We start from the raw sequence: 16045 nt of genomic DNA on the forward strand, positions 1-16045 counted from the left end.
CATAGTATAGTAAGGCATAAAAAGTCATAGTATAGTAAGGCATAAAGAGTCATGAAAACGATATAGTATAGTAAGGCATAAAAAGTCATAGTATAGTAAGGCATAAAAAGTCATAAAAACGACATAGTATAGTAAGGCATAAAAAGTTATAGAATAGTAAGGCATAAAAAGTCATAGTATAGTAAGGTATAAAAAGTAATAAAAATGTCATAGTATAGTAAGGCATAAAAAGGTCATAGGATAGTAAGGCATAAAAACATCATAGTATAGTAAGGCATAAAAAGTCATAAAAACATAATAGTATGGTAATGCATAAAAATTTCACAGAGTGGAATGATCGAACATGATCTCACTCCTGACATAGTGTGAATGAGTTCACTCGGATATTGGTAGGGACAATTCTGTCCTCCCAAAATATTGGTAGGGACAAGTCCCGCTGTCCATTTGCAAACCAATGTAGTTGATTGTAATCAAGTACATTTAAGTAAATTTACTTTTACTTTCACGTACTGAAACTAATCCAATAAAATATGTCTAACTTCATAAAACATGAACTTTTTTTCTCTTATTTACTGCTGACAGGTGTTTGAAATAATTTTTCATAATTTATTATACACATCCTTTAGATTTGAAAAAGTAGACAAAACATTAAATCATGTCTGCATTTTGATATTTAATATCACACATTAAAAGTTCCCTAAATTAACATTATTTGGACCATCAATCTGCTTTTTTTGCCTCATGTCCGGTTCCATGGGGCCAGACATGACAAATGTGTCATTATAAGGTGGTGAAGCTCGGTGCTGGTCGGAGCCTGTGCTGTACACTTTGTCCAGCGACCCAGGCAAGAAGAGGCTTTAAAAAGGTCTTCTGGCACCTGAGCTTACAGCTCTGTGGTGCCCCCTGGCGGCAAACCAACCACCCTGCTCCCACGGAGGACACATTAAGAGCAGACGCTCTCTGCCAGTTTGAATCAAGAGGAATAATTACAACGACCAGTAACTCTACCCATGTAGGCTACACATTGGCATGACAGTATTATTTTAGAAGTCTTATAGTCATCGTCACGTCATCCATTTCTGCTGTTGAGGCAACCAGCTGATGGTATCAGCTGGTTCCATTATGCAACTGAAAGTCACATGACACGATTTCACCATTTTGATCAATGTTTCCCTTACAGCTGCAAAAAGCTAAAATACTTTCTAATGTACAAAGATGTCAGAACTACAACTGCAGAAAAACAAAACGAGAAACTGAGTGAGAATCTAAACAAGTTTTAAATTTTATTTGCAGTTTCACTGTTCAATCACAGAAAATGTATTTCTCTCACACCCAGCAAAAAGAAAACCACAAAAGAAATGCCCACATTCATACTGTATTTAAAAGCAACTGCATACAATTATCAGGCAACTTTAACCATAATTTAGATGGTTAGTTTACCCAAATAAGATTGGCAACAGACTGAAGACTAAAGACAAAAATGATTGCACACTTCAACCTTCAGTATGATAAAATACACACACTGAGTTAAATAAACCCAACTCAGATACACTGATAGTTTTGAATAAGTGCAGCAAAACCTGGTGGTTAACTGCAGGTTGTTATTTTTCTGCATAGTTAGAATATATTAAAGGAGATTTAGGAAAATGATGCAGAGCACAAACTCTATCAATTGGAGGATAACTTAAGCATTAAACTGTACTCCTCCCCTGCTTTTAATGTTTATACTGAACTCTGTGCGGCCATGTTGACCTCTGACTCCCTGTGAAAAATAATAATCACTCAAGCTTAAATACAGACTTGGCTCTGGTGTGTGTGGGGAGTTATGATCACGCACATCCCAAAGCATCATTTCAAACATTTTTTAACACTTCCTCAGCCCATCATCTCCTTTTCTCCGAGTGATTTTCTTAGCTTCATCATCACTTTCTCATCTGCAGCCTCCTTGTAACTTCCCGTCCTCCTCCAGTGCAGAGATCAGTTCATGGTGCCTGCCATTTTGTCATTGCAACTGTTCCCTTTTACCTTTCATCAGTGCGGGATAGAAAAGCTAAAGTGGGAGAGTAGGCAGTGGGAAGAATACATCTTTGCCTTGAACCAAACATCGTGGACGATAAAAGATTACTCCTTTGATCTGTTGATCCTTTGAGGTTGCCAAGTGAAGTGTCGTGTGTGCAGACATTTATATGAACAGTATTTCCGGCTCTGACACGGCACAGTAGAGCATGAAGCCCATCTGGTCCACCTGGTCCTCTGACAAGCCGCTCAGCAGATTGACAGCTGGTTTGAAGTAACTGTGTAACGCCCCTTGCTCGAGGTAGCCAATCAGCTCCGTGATACACTGCTGGAATCTTACATCCAGGCTGATCTCGGACCAGTCGCTCTCACTGTCACTGAGGTGCAGGATGAGATTGGCCAGCGGGGCAGCTTTGAGTGGTCGCAGGGCAGGGTTCAGTCTGCACACCGCCTTCAGGATTTTAAGCGTGTGTCTGCGGTATCCATCGTCAGCGGCGTCGAGTTGAGCTAGGCGTTGAGTTTCCCATGGGTAGAGCGACAGGTGCCAGGCGTTGACCCAGGGAGAGGTGAGCTCAGGCTGAGCAGTCAGAGCCACGTCCCCCTGCCTCAGCAGAGGCAACATGGAGATGAACAGGGGTTGGTCACTGCTCTCTGCTCCCTCTTTTTCATCTCGAGGCCTAAAGGATTAAAACAGAAAAGTCCATTAGAAAGGACAAGCACATCAAGTTTAAAAGACAGATCATATGGATTTACAACATTGGCTGGGCAATACTTGATTGTTTATTGAACTATGATCATTGAGTCTTTTGTCCAAATTAATTGGTTCAAATAAATGAAAATAAGTTTTTATTTACACAAGTTTCTTTTTTTGTTGTTGAAGAATTAACATTTTTATGTGATTGTATTCATTATTATTATTATTATTATTATTATTATTAATCATATTCACAACATTGAAAACAGCAGAGCATTATTCCAGCAGACGCACACACCGGATCTCCAGTCTCAGGTCTGGTCCTCCCAGTACAGGTCTGACGAGACAGTCCATAGTGCTGCTGATTGACGGCCAGTTTATAGTTTCCATGACAGCCTTATTAAACATGCTCACAACAGCTTCTGCAGACAGGTAACCACCCACCAGGTACCTACAAGACACAAAGAGAGACTGCTTTTAGAGAATGGCTGTATTTTCCAATCATGTTTCTGCTTCATACCTTCAGCCGCGATGCCCGGAAACCTCAAAATACAAAATCTATTACTGTTGCTTCAATATAATGTGCAAAGGCTGCTGTAAAAGGTTTGCATGGGTAGTATCACCCTTTATATTTACTCATTTAGCAGAAGCGTCTATCCAAAGTGACTTACAAGTGAGGGACAACACTCAACCTTTAGTACAGTATGAGACCTTGAAGTAAGCACTATGTACTAAATCTGTTCAATAAGACAAAGCGCAAGGAGATCAGGTAAAGAAGTGCACAGTAAATGCACAGGAAGTGTGAATTAGGCATGTTAGGGTGTTAGAGGTATTAGGAGAGGGGGTGCTCTCAGGAGAGATGAGTCCTCAAGAGAATCCACAATCAGGGAATCACAGACGAAAACAGTCTGGACTGAGATTGCCTTGTGTGCAGGGATGGCAATGCCAGATGACATTCCTTGGAGGAACGCAGTGGTGAATGAGCAGGACAGTGACATGTTTATCATTGTAAGATGAATATTTTTGAGCTTCTGAACTTCTGGTTGAACAGAAAAAGTCTTTTGAAGACTTTACCATCAGCTCTGTAAAGCTGTTATGGGTATTTTTTTGTCATTTTACAGAATATATGATTAATCGCTTGTTGCAGCCCCACTTACAAGCATCTAAAAGTGCAGGTTGACTGCCTGCATCTCTCTTATCTGTGTGTAATCACCTGTCCCAGTAGCTCCGTCCTTTGGGGAAATATTCCACATTGACCCGTCGGACCATCCAGTGCAGTGGGTGTGTGAGCAGTGTTTGTTCTCCGGGGATGAGACTCCACAAAGAAGCTTCCAGCTTTAGGGGCACCAACAGACACGCGTGATCCGCACTGACCACCTAAACATACACAGAAACACAAACCCAGGTGGCATTCATCTTATATCTTGCTGAAGAACATCACTGAGGTGCAAGGAAACATTGTTTGAAAATGTTTTACATCCCAGAAAATAAAGTGTTTGTACCTGCAAGTCGTCCAGCAGTGAACCTCCAAGGCTCATTTCTCCCAGTGGCATGTCGGGGTGACGGCTGTGCATAAAGCCCTGGATCTCAGTGCAGATGTCCAGAGCAAGAGACTGAGCCCTCTGGACCTCATGTGGAGCTAGTGCCGCCCTTGTATTATAGTACTGCTGCAGACGCTCCTACACACAGTTTATACAGTTTTCCAATGAGACAGAGCATGAGAAGTCAGTCACTGTTCAGATAGGCTTGTACTATACTAGATTCATGGATGTGCATCATTCAGAGACGCACAGAAACAGTGCTGCTAAAAGAACAACTCAAACATGAAGTGAACCAAATAGTTTTTACACTTCCACTGGGAATACACTCAGCTGTCTCGAGAGTAATATAACATTCAGAGTCATTTTGTGCCTCTGAGGAGACTTGAGAGCAGTGACAGGATGATGTTTGGCTTGTTCATTTGCTGCAAGGAGAAAAATTAGTAACCAGCAGAGGAACAATGGTGAGTCTATACTGCTGTTAAAGAAGCATTTACAAAGGTGAAAAATTGATCATAAAACAAGTGTGAGGAGCAGGGTGGTTTCTACATGACTGGAAGGAGTCTGTGTTTTCAAACCCAAAATGCTAACTCCAAAATTACTGTATAAACAGTTTTATTAAAGCCTTTCCCAAGGCAAAAGTGACAGGAGCTAAGAACCATCCGAAACAATGTACTCTGCTATAGAGGAATTTACCGCTGATTCTGTGTTGGCTGTTGGGCCAATCCCAAACATTAATTGTCTTCACAGAAGCACAAGTCATTTACATCATCAAGTTCTGGCCAAGAAAAATCTAATTTTCTGCTTTGTTTCAACTGTTCCTACTCTACCCAGTTCCAGAGAAGAAGAAAAGAAAAAATGAAGATGTGCAACTGTTCATAAAAGATACAATTTGCTTCAGCGTTCTTTAAAGGAAAATCCCATTATTTCAAATCCCATCATGTCCAGTCATGCGTTTTTTGCGACCGCTCTACTAACATTTACTGAACAAGTTATTTCATGTAGCTACAACAGAAAAAACCACAACCTTTCTGCTCATGTGAGTGTTCTGCACATGCACACTAGGACAAAGCTGTTTCATGCTTGTTTGATTTCTTCCACACAATACACTGTATTTTGATTATTCAGAGCTCTTGGGGCTCTCTGCAGCCTAACCAGTGAATAACAATGCGTAACCCCTAAGCAGTGTGCTTTACAAAACATGTTACACATGCATAAATGAATGAGCCAACACCGTGCAGAGCTCTTACAGCAGCTGGTAAGACTGCATGCATAATCTGTCTAACTTCAAGAGCTCAGAGCCGAATTGTAAGGGTTGTACCTGCAAACTGAGGACGCAGAGCTGGAGCCTCTTGGACTTTGACTCAGGCTTAGACACCTCCAGAGAGGACATCTGAGGTTGCTGGCACAGGTCAGCTGATTGAGACAGAGGTTAAAACAGCTGTCAAGTGGGGTTACAATGATGATTAGAATATATGCTTCAAAAAATTCTTTGGATTTGTGATATTTTTTGTGTGTCATAAGTCTGAACACTTTTGTTTGCCAAAATGTAGTCAATACCTTTCTGCTGTCTGGTTGCCTTGGCAACATGCTTCATCACCACTCCCTCTATGCCCCTCTTGATTAGTGTGGGGGAAGCTGAGACCAAACTCAACTCCTCCCAACTCTCAGCCATCTTCTGCTCCACCTTTTCATCGTCGGCTGCACGGCCCGCACGCTCTATCAACTGAACACAAACCCTCATCGTCACAGTCATGCAATCATACATGCACTGCATGACTGATAATGCACTGTCCAAGTACAGAGTGCAGCACACTGTCTTAGCCTGCAGGCAAACAAATTTAGGTTGAAGAGGCAGAAAGAAAGCACCAGCCTCAAGGAACTTCATACTGTATTTTAGTCCATTAACTACAAATTAATTATTTTATATTTCTGCTGACCATTTACAAAAGTTAACACTGATTTTCTGTGATCAGCAAGCAGCAGTATATCTCCATTCATTCCACTACAGCACAAAAACCAACTTACAGAAATGTACAACTTGTTGGAGATGCTTCAGGTACTTCATTACTGTGAGCATTTTGCTACCTTCATTTTATTCGTCCACTAAAGAATCATTTTAACACACAACATTGAAACTCTTATTGTGCTGCCCACAAGACAAACAGACAAATACAGGTGATTATTTGCCTGTAGTAGTGTGGTTGTTTCCGATGCTTGTGAAGTTGGCTTAAGTTGGTTTTGGACCATCTCTTCTGTTGCTGTCCAGAATTATTGATTGCTCAGCTGACAGTGCTGTCAAGAGAGACACTCCGTGGGGCACTTTGATTTAATTACTATATTATAACCAGGATGATCACTTCATTTCTTTGATTCAGTGTGGAAATCTGAGGTTTTCACACCACAAATGGTGAACAAAGACTTGCAGGTAAAACATAGGACTTGATATTTTGGCTGCTTTAGAAGTTTAGTGTGGGACAGATGCTCTGCAGGTGTACAGGACTGTAGTGTACATGGCCATGTTGTGTAACCTTATCGTAGGTAAGGTCTATGTAAGAAAACACATAAGTAATAATCTTGATTGATTATCTGTAAAAATGAAAAAAAATCTATAGATAAGGAGAAGCAGGACCGAGAAGCACATGACAAAAAAATGTGCAGGAACTTTTTCTTTCGAGTCAGATTTTTTGCAGTATCTTATAACTCCAAAACACTGATAAATTCGCCATATTCACAAGAAGAATGCATATGAACGACTCACTGATGTGGTACTAACAACCTCAAAAAACACTCACCCGTTTCACTGCCAGTGTAGCAATTCCGAGCAGGGCAGCCCCACCAACTCCCAGAACCAGCCGGGCATTAGACAGCAGGAAATCAATCACCATGGCAATGCCATCCTCTCCTCGCCTCCGACTACCCTGGAAGTTCATTGCTTCCTTTTCTTTGTGGTTAGCCTTGGGAAGAGAGAATGCATAAATTGAGGGGAGCAGAAAGTAACATAAGACATGACAGTCAGGTAGCAGTGAAATGACCTCTACCAGCAGCATACTTTATCTCTACAAATCATGGAAGGCAAATGCACTTCTGCAAGAGTGTTATAAAGTGAGAATAACTCATTAGAGAAACTGACATGGAATTTTTATTCCATTTAAAATCCAATTTACAAATTCAATAACACAATTTTCCCAGCAGCATAATTTAAAAACATGTACAGACAGGTGACAAAGCTGGATAAGTGGAGAAGTGCAACAAATGAAAAAATGCCTTTATACCGGGCAAAAGTTTTCATTGAACAGTTTGATTAGTGTGAAAATGATGTGAATCATTTGTTATGGCCTTCACTGTCACCTGCTCTAAACCCAGCTGAATACATACGAGGAGATTTGAATGATGAACCTTCTTTTTAAAAGCAAGAAGCTCACAGGATAATTTATTCCACTTTTAAAAACAGGGTTGGATACCATGCTGTTGGCTTGTTTCTTTTGGAAAAGGAAATTGTTCAAGTTTTAACAGCAGATATTCTGACATCATAGCAGGGAAATCACAGGTGTAATTAATATAATTGAAAACGACTCTGTTTCAGTGCTTCTCATTAAGCATTCAGCCAAATGGAAGGCAGCCATCATTTAATGTTATTAATTACACCTGTGATTCTGTTTCAGGGCCATGTCAAAATGTCTATGGTGACAAAGGCCTATTCATAGAACAGCTGCCTGCCTGACTAGAGGGCCTGTGATGAAGGGCAGTATGAAACTGCAGCAGCGGCGTACATTTCTCAAAACTAAAGCCTGATCTGAGCTGAAAACTGTGAACCTATTCTTTTAACTTCCTAATTTCTGCAGCAGACACAATGTGTGTGTATGTGCGATACCGGTTCTTTTATTTTTGCACAAAAGTGAATGTGTACGCTGTGCTTATCATATTTAGCTCCTGGCACCTGAGACCCAGAAACAGCCACAGGACATCTCTCCATGCCATTTCAAAAGAGTGCATGTCAGCTCTCCTTGCCAAAGGTACAGGGTCCCAAGAATGGAGATATGGTCTATTTATAGAGCCAATACATGCCTGAGTCACACTGGATGGGTCAAATATATAACAACCTTCCTCGTCAAGTTACAGCACAACAGCACGTACAGTACTAAGGTGACACGTTCAACATCATAGCAGAGTTCACTTTTCTGTTTCATGTTAGTTACATTACCATCAGGGAAAAGGCAACGAACATGTGATGTTGACAGATGTTACCCAACGTTGGTTGAGCTGATTGTAGCTACAAACAGAGCAACTGATAAACATATAGATCAGTCAGTCAATAATGCTATTACCTAATATGCTATTTGTTGTTTCCAATCTGCACAATGGTGCATTTCAAGCATGTGCTGATTTAGCTCAAAATATCCCAAATATTTCAGTACAGCAGTGATTTGTAGTATCAGCAGCATCATACACTACCAGGTTGTTACTGTCAATGAGGGGACAGGCAGCCTCTCTACATGGGATAGCAATAAAGGAATCATAAATAAAAATGTTCTGTTTAGACTATATTCTTTTGTGTTTGAGGTATACTGCACTGATGCTGAATCGATTAAATCAAAGCAAATCAAAGCAAATTTATTGTCACATTACAATTACATCAGTAAAATAGAGTGATGATCTTGGGTCCGAGCACCAGGCAAGGCAGGTTTAGCGTAATAAAATTAAAAAGAAAAAGAAAAAGAATATGGTGAAATTTTAATATAAATTCAAAATACAGAGTGTGTGCGAACAACACAAGAACTGTGTTGACCTCATCTTGGGCTCTGGGAAGTTTTTTTTGGGTAGTTATTTTACTATTTTATGACTTTATGACTATGATTACTGACCAAAGCTTACTGGTAGCACTGCGACACAACAACAAGGTCCTACTGAGACCTCAAACATAGGTATTTTTCAACCTATCTTGCAATATAAAAACATGTCATCTTCCTGACTGGACTGCTGTCATGCCAAGCTCCACAGATATATCTTAACATTCACCTGCTAACTATTTCCCTTGTGATGGTAACGCGTCCTCTCCTGTATTTCCATAGAGACTACAGCCTACAGAAGGCCAGGGATAAGTAACATGACAGTTAATGACGTAACACAACAGATGTGCATACAGCTAACCAACATGACCAATCTGGCAAATTTAATGTCAGGTATTTTAAGCATGAAGAGCAGCAGCTTCGGCAGCAAACAGATGAACGGCTGCCAGCACTTGCGAGCAGCTAACGTCAGCTAGTGAAGCTGTCCAGCTAGTTAGTTAGCTACATTAGCAGTCAGCTATAGCTTCACTCTGCTGTTAAATATACTTACCACACAGTGCGGAGAGAAGTATAGTAGTCTGACCCCAAACCATTAGCGTTTGTTTAAATACGTCTTTCGATCCTTTTTTTTTTTTTTAATCAACAAAGCGTACTATCTGTCGCTCACTGCCATAGGTTAAATATAACTCAGCCAGCTAGCTAACAGCTGCTGTTTTCTTCTTCTTCCTATTAATTGCGGTTGGCACTCAATGTTAAAGTGCAGCAGCGCCCCCAGCTACTACCTCAGGAGCTAAGAGAATAACTTTTTTTTTTTTCCAGATAAAGAAAGTTTCCAAAGAAAGTTTCCTGGAATGAACCATGCAGTTGCTAATCACAGAAAAAATAGAGGCAAAGTCTGAAGCTGTCGTGTTGAGTTTATTATTGGCTTCAAATTGAATTTCCAAAGCAGAATTACGGAATAGAACATTTAATACCCATTCATTTATCACTGGAAACTTTATTTCCCATTTATGCTGAATTGTATGTTTGTTTGTTGCATGTATAGCCCACCTGCTGTCCTCTGAATAACAGTCTCAATGTTGTGCTAGCTTAGCTTTTTCTTTTTCACTTTTTTCATTTGTCATATAAAACATCTTTGAGTATATCAAAATAAAAGATGTATTATCTGTGGGGAAACTCCATCTGCTGGTGAAGATCATACAGTGTGACCGAAAGCTGTGTGTGTGTGTGTGTGTTGTTGTTGTTTGTTTTTTGTTTTTTTTCAACTATTGTTTCCATGGTCAATAATAAACTATAAATTGCAACCACAGGAGCCCTTTTCCAAACATGCTGCCAATAAGATTGCCAGTCTCTCTATATATTTTTTCTTCTTACATAGCCAGGACCCAAGATATTATAATAGTTCAATGGGTAAAGCCAAATCTATCTATATTTAATATTTTATTATTGTTTAATTCAAAACTCAAAAGCAAAATAATGTGTTCAATATGAAAAAATGAATAGTAACGTGAAAGGGTTCTCTCCCTCCCCTTTATTTATTTCTATTATGTTGACTTTTCATTGTAAAATTGTAAAATTTAAAATTAAACTCTGAGATTTATACACTTGACTTTGACTTTGACTTTGATTGGGCAATTGAAAATATTTTTAAAAAGACAACACAATATACAAACTAATATACCACTGAGGGAATATCAGAACATTTAATAGCAAAGATCCCAACACAAACTGTATTCTCCACTCTTGTGGAAATTTAATAATACGATCCAAGAAACTTATTGATGGAACGTGCTGTAGTGAAGATAAATTCATCAATGAAAGAACAATGCTGTAGGTAGAAACTGTCCATGTGGATGAAAACCTGAGTGACACTGCTGTACTGCAAGTTCAGCAACTGCTCAAAATGGTTTGACAAAATATTTAGAGTTTATTTTGGGTCTCTGTTAAAAAAAAAAAAAAATTCAACTGTCAGAAAATACATGAAAACATTTTTTCACTCAGTGAAGTGTTTCTAAGCTGAGGCCATTGATTTGTGAAATCTGTGATCAATTTGGAGATCCAGGGGACCCAACGCCAGACAGAAAACCTGCAACATACCAGAGATAATATACAGTCTATACTGCGTTTGTTGCAGATATATTCTTGGGTTGTGGCCAGCTGGACACATTTTATAAACAAACTTGAACATTTCTTTATGGGAAATAATATTGTAATTGTGAACTAAAAGCATAACATACAACAAACCTGACACTGCTTAGTCTTTTAAAACAGGTTATAAAATGTGTCCACTTAATGTCATGTCTTACACACCGTCTAAATAAGCTATACTGGTCAGGTGAAGCCATTGCATTTATAAGCAATTGATGGAGCGACATTTGTGGCTTCCGGCAATAGAAGAAACACTGATGTGTTGTTCCTGTGCCTGATCCTTAAATAGCAAGCTTAGTAGATGGGTAACTGCTTTAATGAATGGCAAATCAACTCTGTAGAGACAATTTCAGCTTTATTCCAATCAGCCAGCACCATCTGAGTCAAAAATGTGACCACTGAAACCCATTAAACCACTTAACGCGCCACCACTGCCCACAAAGTCAGTGTACCATTCTCTGTCAGAAGAACTCCAGTGTTTGGTTCTTGCAGACCATTACTTTTAACTTTAAGATGTTCAAGTTCACAACTGTAGCGGAGCTTCAGAAAACCATGAACACCACTCTGTTTTTAGAAAGTTATTTCTCCTCTGAACAGAGGTTATTTTTGTTCATGTGCGACTCTAGACAAACCTAGTAGTCAGCTAATGAGTACCTCTGACTGGTAGCAAGAAACAAATTTATCTGTGTTTACACAGCAAACCACAAGGACAAATACATCTGGAAATTGAATTTCTTCCTAGTCACATGTTTAGACCAAAGTTAAACAAGACATAACAGGGTTGTTTTTACCCAAATTAAGTTCTGACTGACCCAAATATCACCCAATGTGAATGAGGAAAAATTAGATTTAATAGAGAACAGCAATAACAATGGTGTGTCACTATATAAGGTCAAGGAACTTCAGCCTGAAACAAGAGTGTAACACAAGGCCTGAGTATTTCATCACTCCATACAGCATCAGTTTAGTTGATACACCATATTGTGACCTTCACCAAGAGGAGCTACGTGGCTGAATCAAATCATAACACAGAAAGCATGATTGGACATCCGCCGGTTGTTGCAACTTAAATTGCAACAGAGAGGCTGAAGTGAACAAACAGCAAAGATCTGGGATGGCACAGTAAAATATGGATCAAAAATGTAGGTGCAACAAAAAAATAAAAGGTTTCATTCTGCATAAAAGTTCCCCCAATCAAAGACTATACAAACGTATTGTACATTATAACAAGTTAGATTACAGCTCAGGTTTTCTTTTGTACAAGTCCATACGTACATCTTCCTTTTAGCTCTTAAGGTCTGTACATCTTGGTTACAAAAAATACATGCCATTTTGAAGTATCTATGAACATGGAAACAAAAAATGTTTAATTTAAGGTAACTGAACAGTTTAACAACAGACTCTAACTGTAGTAAGTAACTTGAGGTTCTATAATGTGCAGCAGAGACTCCAGCTTCATCTGCCAAAAACAAATATACACTCAAACTGATCCAGACTCAAATCAAAATGCAGACGGCATGATGACTGTGCTCCTTGTGCCACACAGAAACTGGAGCGAGAAAATGATGTCTGATCAAAGAATGTTACAAGACTGAAATACATAAAAGAACGAGTATATCTATATGTGTACATGTGTGAGTGAGTAGTGCTCAATGACGTCTCATTTTGACTTTGCGTCCTGAACTCTCCCGGTGTTTGTCGTAGTCCTGACCACGCCTCCAGTAGTTCTCTGAGCTGCCGCTGTGACGACGATGACGGGAGAGTGAAGGATGTCTGTTCTCCTCTTTATCCATCTCCAGAACCCTCGGCCTGGTGGAGGGGAGAGAGACATCAAGTCAGATTTGGATCATCATTTATCACATGGCGACTGTACGCTGCTTCACTATTTTGTTGTTGGTAATGTTAATTATTTCAGGAGGTAAAATTTTGCCGTATGCTGTTGTTGTCATGGTCAATCGCTCTCAGTTAATGTTAATTAGTCTGGGGAGCAACGGAGTTTTTTGACCGAGTTGAGAACAGTGGGTTATGTTAACTTCACAGTAAACATTTAAAATGAGGTTTAAGCCTTTGAGGATTTATTGCGCGTCACATTCGTTGATTTTACGTGGACTACTTCGGTAGTGGTAATTTGGAAAACAGAAAAGACCGCAGCCACACATGTTTTTGTTACTTTACAGCTGTCTGATGTCATTTTTTCCGATCCTGTAAGTTGCTAAGATGATCTCCCACCATCCACTGAGTTTTTATTTTCAACTTGCTTCCCGCAACAAATTTCATGGACGGATTTGTGACTGAAGCTTTAAGACAGACTCACACTGGACCATGACTTGTGGTATGTGGACTTGGATCAGGGTGACTGGTAACCAACGACTCGCTGGATCCAAACTATATATATAACCTGGTCCAGGTAGTGTACCATTCTACTTCTGCAGGTTTTAGCTCTGTATGTCATTATGACAAATGCCAAATGTGGATCCAAGTGATGAGTCATAACCATCGATGGAGAAAATGTGTTTTTGGAGTGCGTGTGAAGTATGAAGTGCATCATTAATTAGTGGCGCATCATACTGCTACCAGTCTTGGTGTCCTGTCTCTATTTGTTGGATATCTATCTGCTTGTGTTGAACACTTTTTGGATAAGCCTAATTATCCTCAGGTCTATTCTGGACTGAGTCTGAGTGTCCTCAGTTCCTCTCCAGATCGCAGTTCTCTTTTAATTCAATTTATGCACATCAGGGAGGTTTTCCATGGTTATATTTTTATTGGACAAAAAGGGTGTAACGGATGCACATCCAAAAACCCTTCCACAAGTGCTGAATTAGACAAAGGATCCGCACACTGCTGGGCGCTGTCAGTACAGTGTGTAGATCATTTGATTCTTGCCTTTAGATTTCTATTGGACCCATGAATACAGACACACTGAACTGTCTGTATGTGGTGATTTATACCTGTGAGCAGCATCAGGGTCTGCTTTACGATGAGAGCGTTTGGCTTTCAGAGGAGTGGGTCTCTCTGCAGGGGAAGAGCTTAAAGGGCTGTCAGAGTCCAGTCGAGGAGCATCAGGTCTTGTCCTGCCAAACAGAGGAGGGACCACAAATGGAAACAAGTGGATTAGTACAAGACTTTATAAAACAGCCATATCTTTAGGATTACAGTATGCTGACTCACTTTCTAAGGATGATGACGGCACGCCGTTCCTTGATGTCTTGGGGCCGGATACAATGGGTGATGTCATCTGCAGCGTAGCCACTGAGTGAGAGAGAGAGAGAGAGAGAGAGAGAGAGAAAGAAAGCTCTTAATGACAAGAACTTCAGGCCTAAGCTGCTGCAGAACAAACAGTAATTCAATCAGTGCATGAGAGCAAGCAAACAGTCAAAATCACCTGAGCACTGTGACACTGCCTCTCCTCACAGGCAGCACAAACACTGGCTCTGACACCCGGATTGGTTTGAACTGGAAGCGGCAGCCGAAGCAGAGTGCACTGTCACTGAAGAAGGACACTGAGACAATGGGTCGTGCAAAGATGTGCAGAGGATCAACATGTGAAACAATGCAGCCACCTGGCTGATAATCATTGATGACTGCACTGTTGACAAACCCTTCTTGGATCACTCCATTAGACACCAGCCGCTTGATCACTAGCTCATGCACCCAGCTCGGGATCTCGTCCACCTCTCCTTTCCGGTACAACCTCTCCTGACCCGGTCCACGCTTCTCCAGCTGGGCTCCATACGTGTACCCCTCCCCGAAGAAGTACTTGTTACGGAGGGGTGCCCTGTCTACAGTATGCTCTCGGTAAAGTCCAGCCTCTCCGTTGGCGACCACCTCGTCGATCTTCTCCTCGATGAGGGCGCACTCCTCCGGTGTGAAGATGCTCTTCTGTAGGATGCTGCTCCTCACCCGGCGGGCCTCCTGCTCCCGGAGCTCCGCGCTGTCATCGCTGTACTCACATTCATCGTCGTCGGACTCCCGATTCTTGCGCTTTCGACCTTTCCCGCTGCCGTTACTCGTCCCGTCCACGTATTTATTTTTGTACTCGTCTCTGTGTGGTGTCATGGATTTCAGCTTCTCCCTCAGGTCAGAGTATCCGCTGGCTGCCATGTCAGCCAAAACAATATGACTGGTGTAGTGCGACGTGAGCTCCTAGCAAACAGAGAGCATGTATCAGCGCTGCATTTCAGCACCGGTTTTAACTGGGTCGGTTTAATGTGAACGGACCGGATGTCAAACTGATTATTTGATGGTGGATAGTGCTATTTTAAGGGACAAATCACTCTCATTCACAGCGGTGTACAGCGCACAAAAGTAGCTAACATTAGCCAAGTTGCCCCGCTGCCCTGTCTGTGCACTTAAACAGCACTCCGGTGTGAAACTTAGGAGGCTGTAGATGATATTACCGGACACTTACAAACAAGCAAAGCCGCGATAAACACTGCGTCAACACTACAACACGCTCAGCCAGCGGAGAGGCTAACGAGAGCTAGCCGAGCTGCTAGTTAGCTACACTAGCCTGGCTTGGTCTGTCCGTCGCCGCCTGGAAATACCGACAATCCACGCAGCAACATTTCACATGTCACCGCGAAATTCCAAACCTCGGTTCACCGGAGACGTTTCCACTGAGGTTTTAAGAGTCCAGGAAAAACATTGTTATCTTGGCACGAGGCTTGGTCACGGTTAGTTTACACCATCATGACCCGTCTCCAACAAAATCGCTGAAAATAAACTCGTGTAACCTGCCAGAGGTCTGCGCATGCTCAGTGGTGACCTACCAGTTTGGGGCGGGACTATCATGTGTCCTGGGCGTCCATAGGAGGACACAAAAACCTAGTTTGGGATTCTTGAGGGGACATGCCAGACTA

At 41.0% G+C, this 16045-nt stretch overlaps 2 protein-coding genes across 3 annotated transcripts; both read right to left on the bottom strand.

The window, feature by feature from the left end:
* Positions 1 to 711: 711 nt before the first annotated feature.
* On the bottom strand, positions 712 to 9749 carry LOC111216752 (mitochondrial dynamics protein MID51-like). 2 transcript variants are annotated; one of them, XM_022738378.1, is made up of 8 exons: positions 9589 to 9749; positions 7044 to 7205; positions 5809 to 5974; positions 5570 to 5664; positions 4213 to 4389; positions 3924 to 4087; positions 3009 to 3161; positions 712 to 2693 (listed from the first exon to the last, which is right to left on the bottom strand). In XM_022738378.1, exons 2-8 carry the CDS (start codon positions 7179 to 7181, stop codon positions 2183 to 2185), a joined length of 1404 nt encoding a protein of 467 aa, XP_022594099.1. In that variant the 5' UTR covers positions 7182 to 7205; positions 9589 to 9749; the 3' UTR covers positions 712 to 2182. The 2 variants fall into 2 exon arrangements, with proteins under 2 accessions (XP_022594099.1, XP_022594100.1); XM_022738379.1 differs by lacking the exons at positions 5570 to 5664; positions 5809 to 5974.
* Positions 9750 to 12015: 2266 nt separating this feature from the next.
* On the bottom strand, positions 12016 to 15936 carry alkbh5 (alkB homolog 5, RNA demethylase). The gene is made up of 4 exons (XM_022738347.1): positions 14569 to 15936; positions 14355 to 14435; positions 14135 to 14257; positions 12016 to 12995 (listed from the first exon to the last, which is right to left on the bottom strand). Exons 1-4 carry the CDS (start codon positions 15285 to 15287, stop codon positions 12836 to 12838), a joined length of 1083 nt encoding a protein of 360 aa, XP_022594068.1. The 5' UTR covers positions 15288 to 15936; the 3' UTR covers positions 12016 to 12835.
* Positions 15937 to 16045: the final 109 nt, after the last annotated feature.

This window comes from Seriola dumerili, unplaced genomic scaffold, assembly GCF_002260705.1.
Source record: "Seriola dumerili isolate Sdu_G_001 unplaced genomic scaffold, Sdu_1.0 BDQW01000035.1, whole genome shotgun sequence".
Taxonomy (NCBI): domain Eukaryota; kingdom Metazoa; phylum Chordata; class Actinopteri; order Carangiformes; family Carangidae; genus Seriola; species Seriola dumerili.

Coding starts and splice junctions, on each gene's coding strand:
- alkbh5 (XM_022738347.1), bottom strand. CDS start 15,287: ATGGCAGCCAGCGGATACTCTGACCTGAGGGAGAAGCTGAAATCCATG. Junction 14,436..14,568: donor GGCAGTGTCACAGTGCTCAG/GTGATTTTGACT, acceptor TCTCTCACTCAG/TGGCTACGCTGCAGATGACA. Junction 12,996..14,134: donor GACCCTGATGCTGCTCACAG/GTATAAATCACC, acceptor CCCCTCCACCAG/GCCGAGGGTTCTGGAGATGG.
- LOC111216752 (XM_022738378.1), bottom strand. CDS start 7,181: ATGAACTTCCAGGGTAGTCGGAGGCGAGGAGAGGATGGCATTGCCATG. Junction 5,975..7,043: donor CTACACTGGCAGTGAAACGG/GTGAGTGTTTTT, acceptor GTTTGTGTTCAG/TTGATAGAGCGTGCGGGCCG. Junction 3,162..3,923: donor GGACGGAGCTACTGGGACAG/GTGATTACACAC, acceptor TGTGTCTTGTAG/GTACCTGGTGGGTGGTTACC.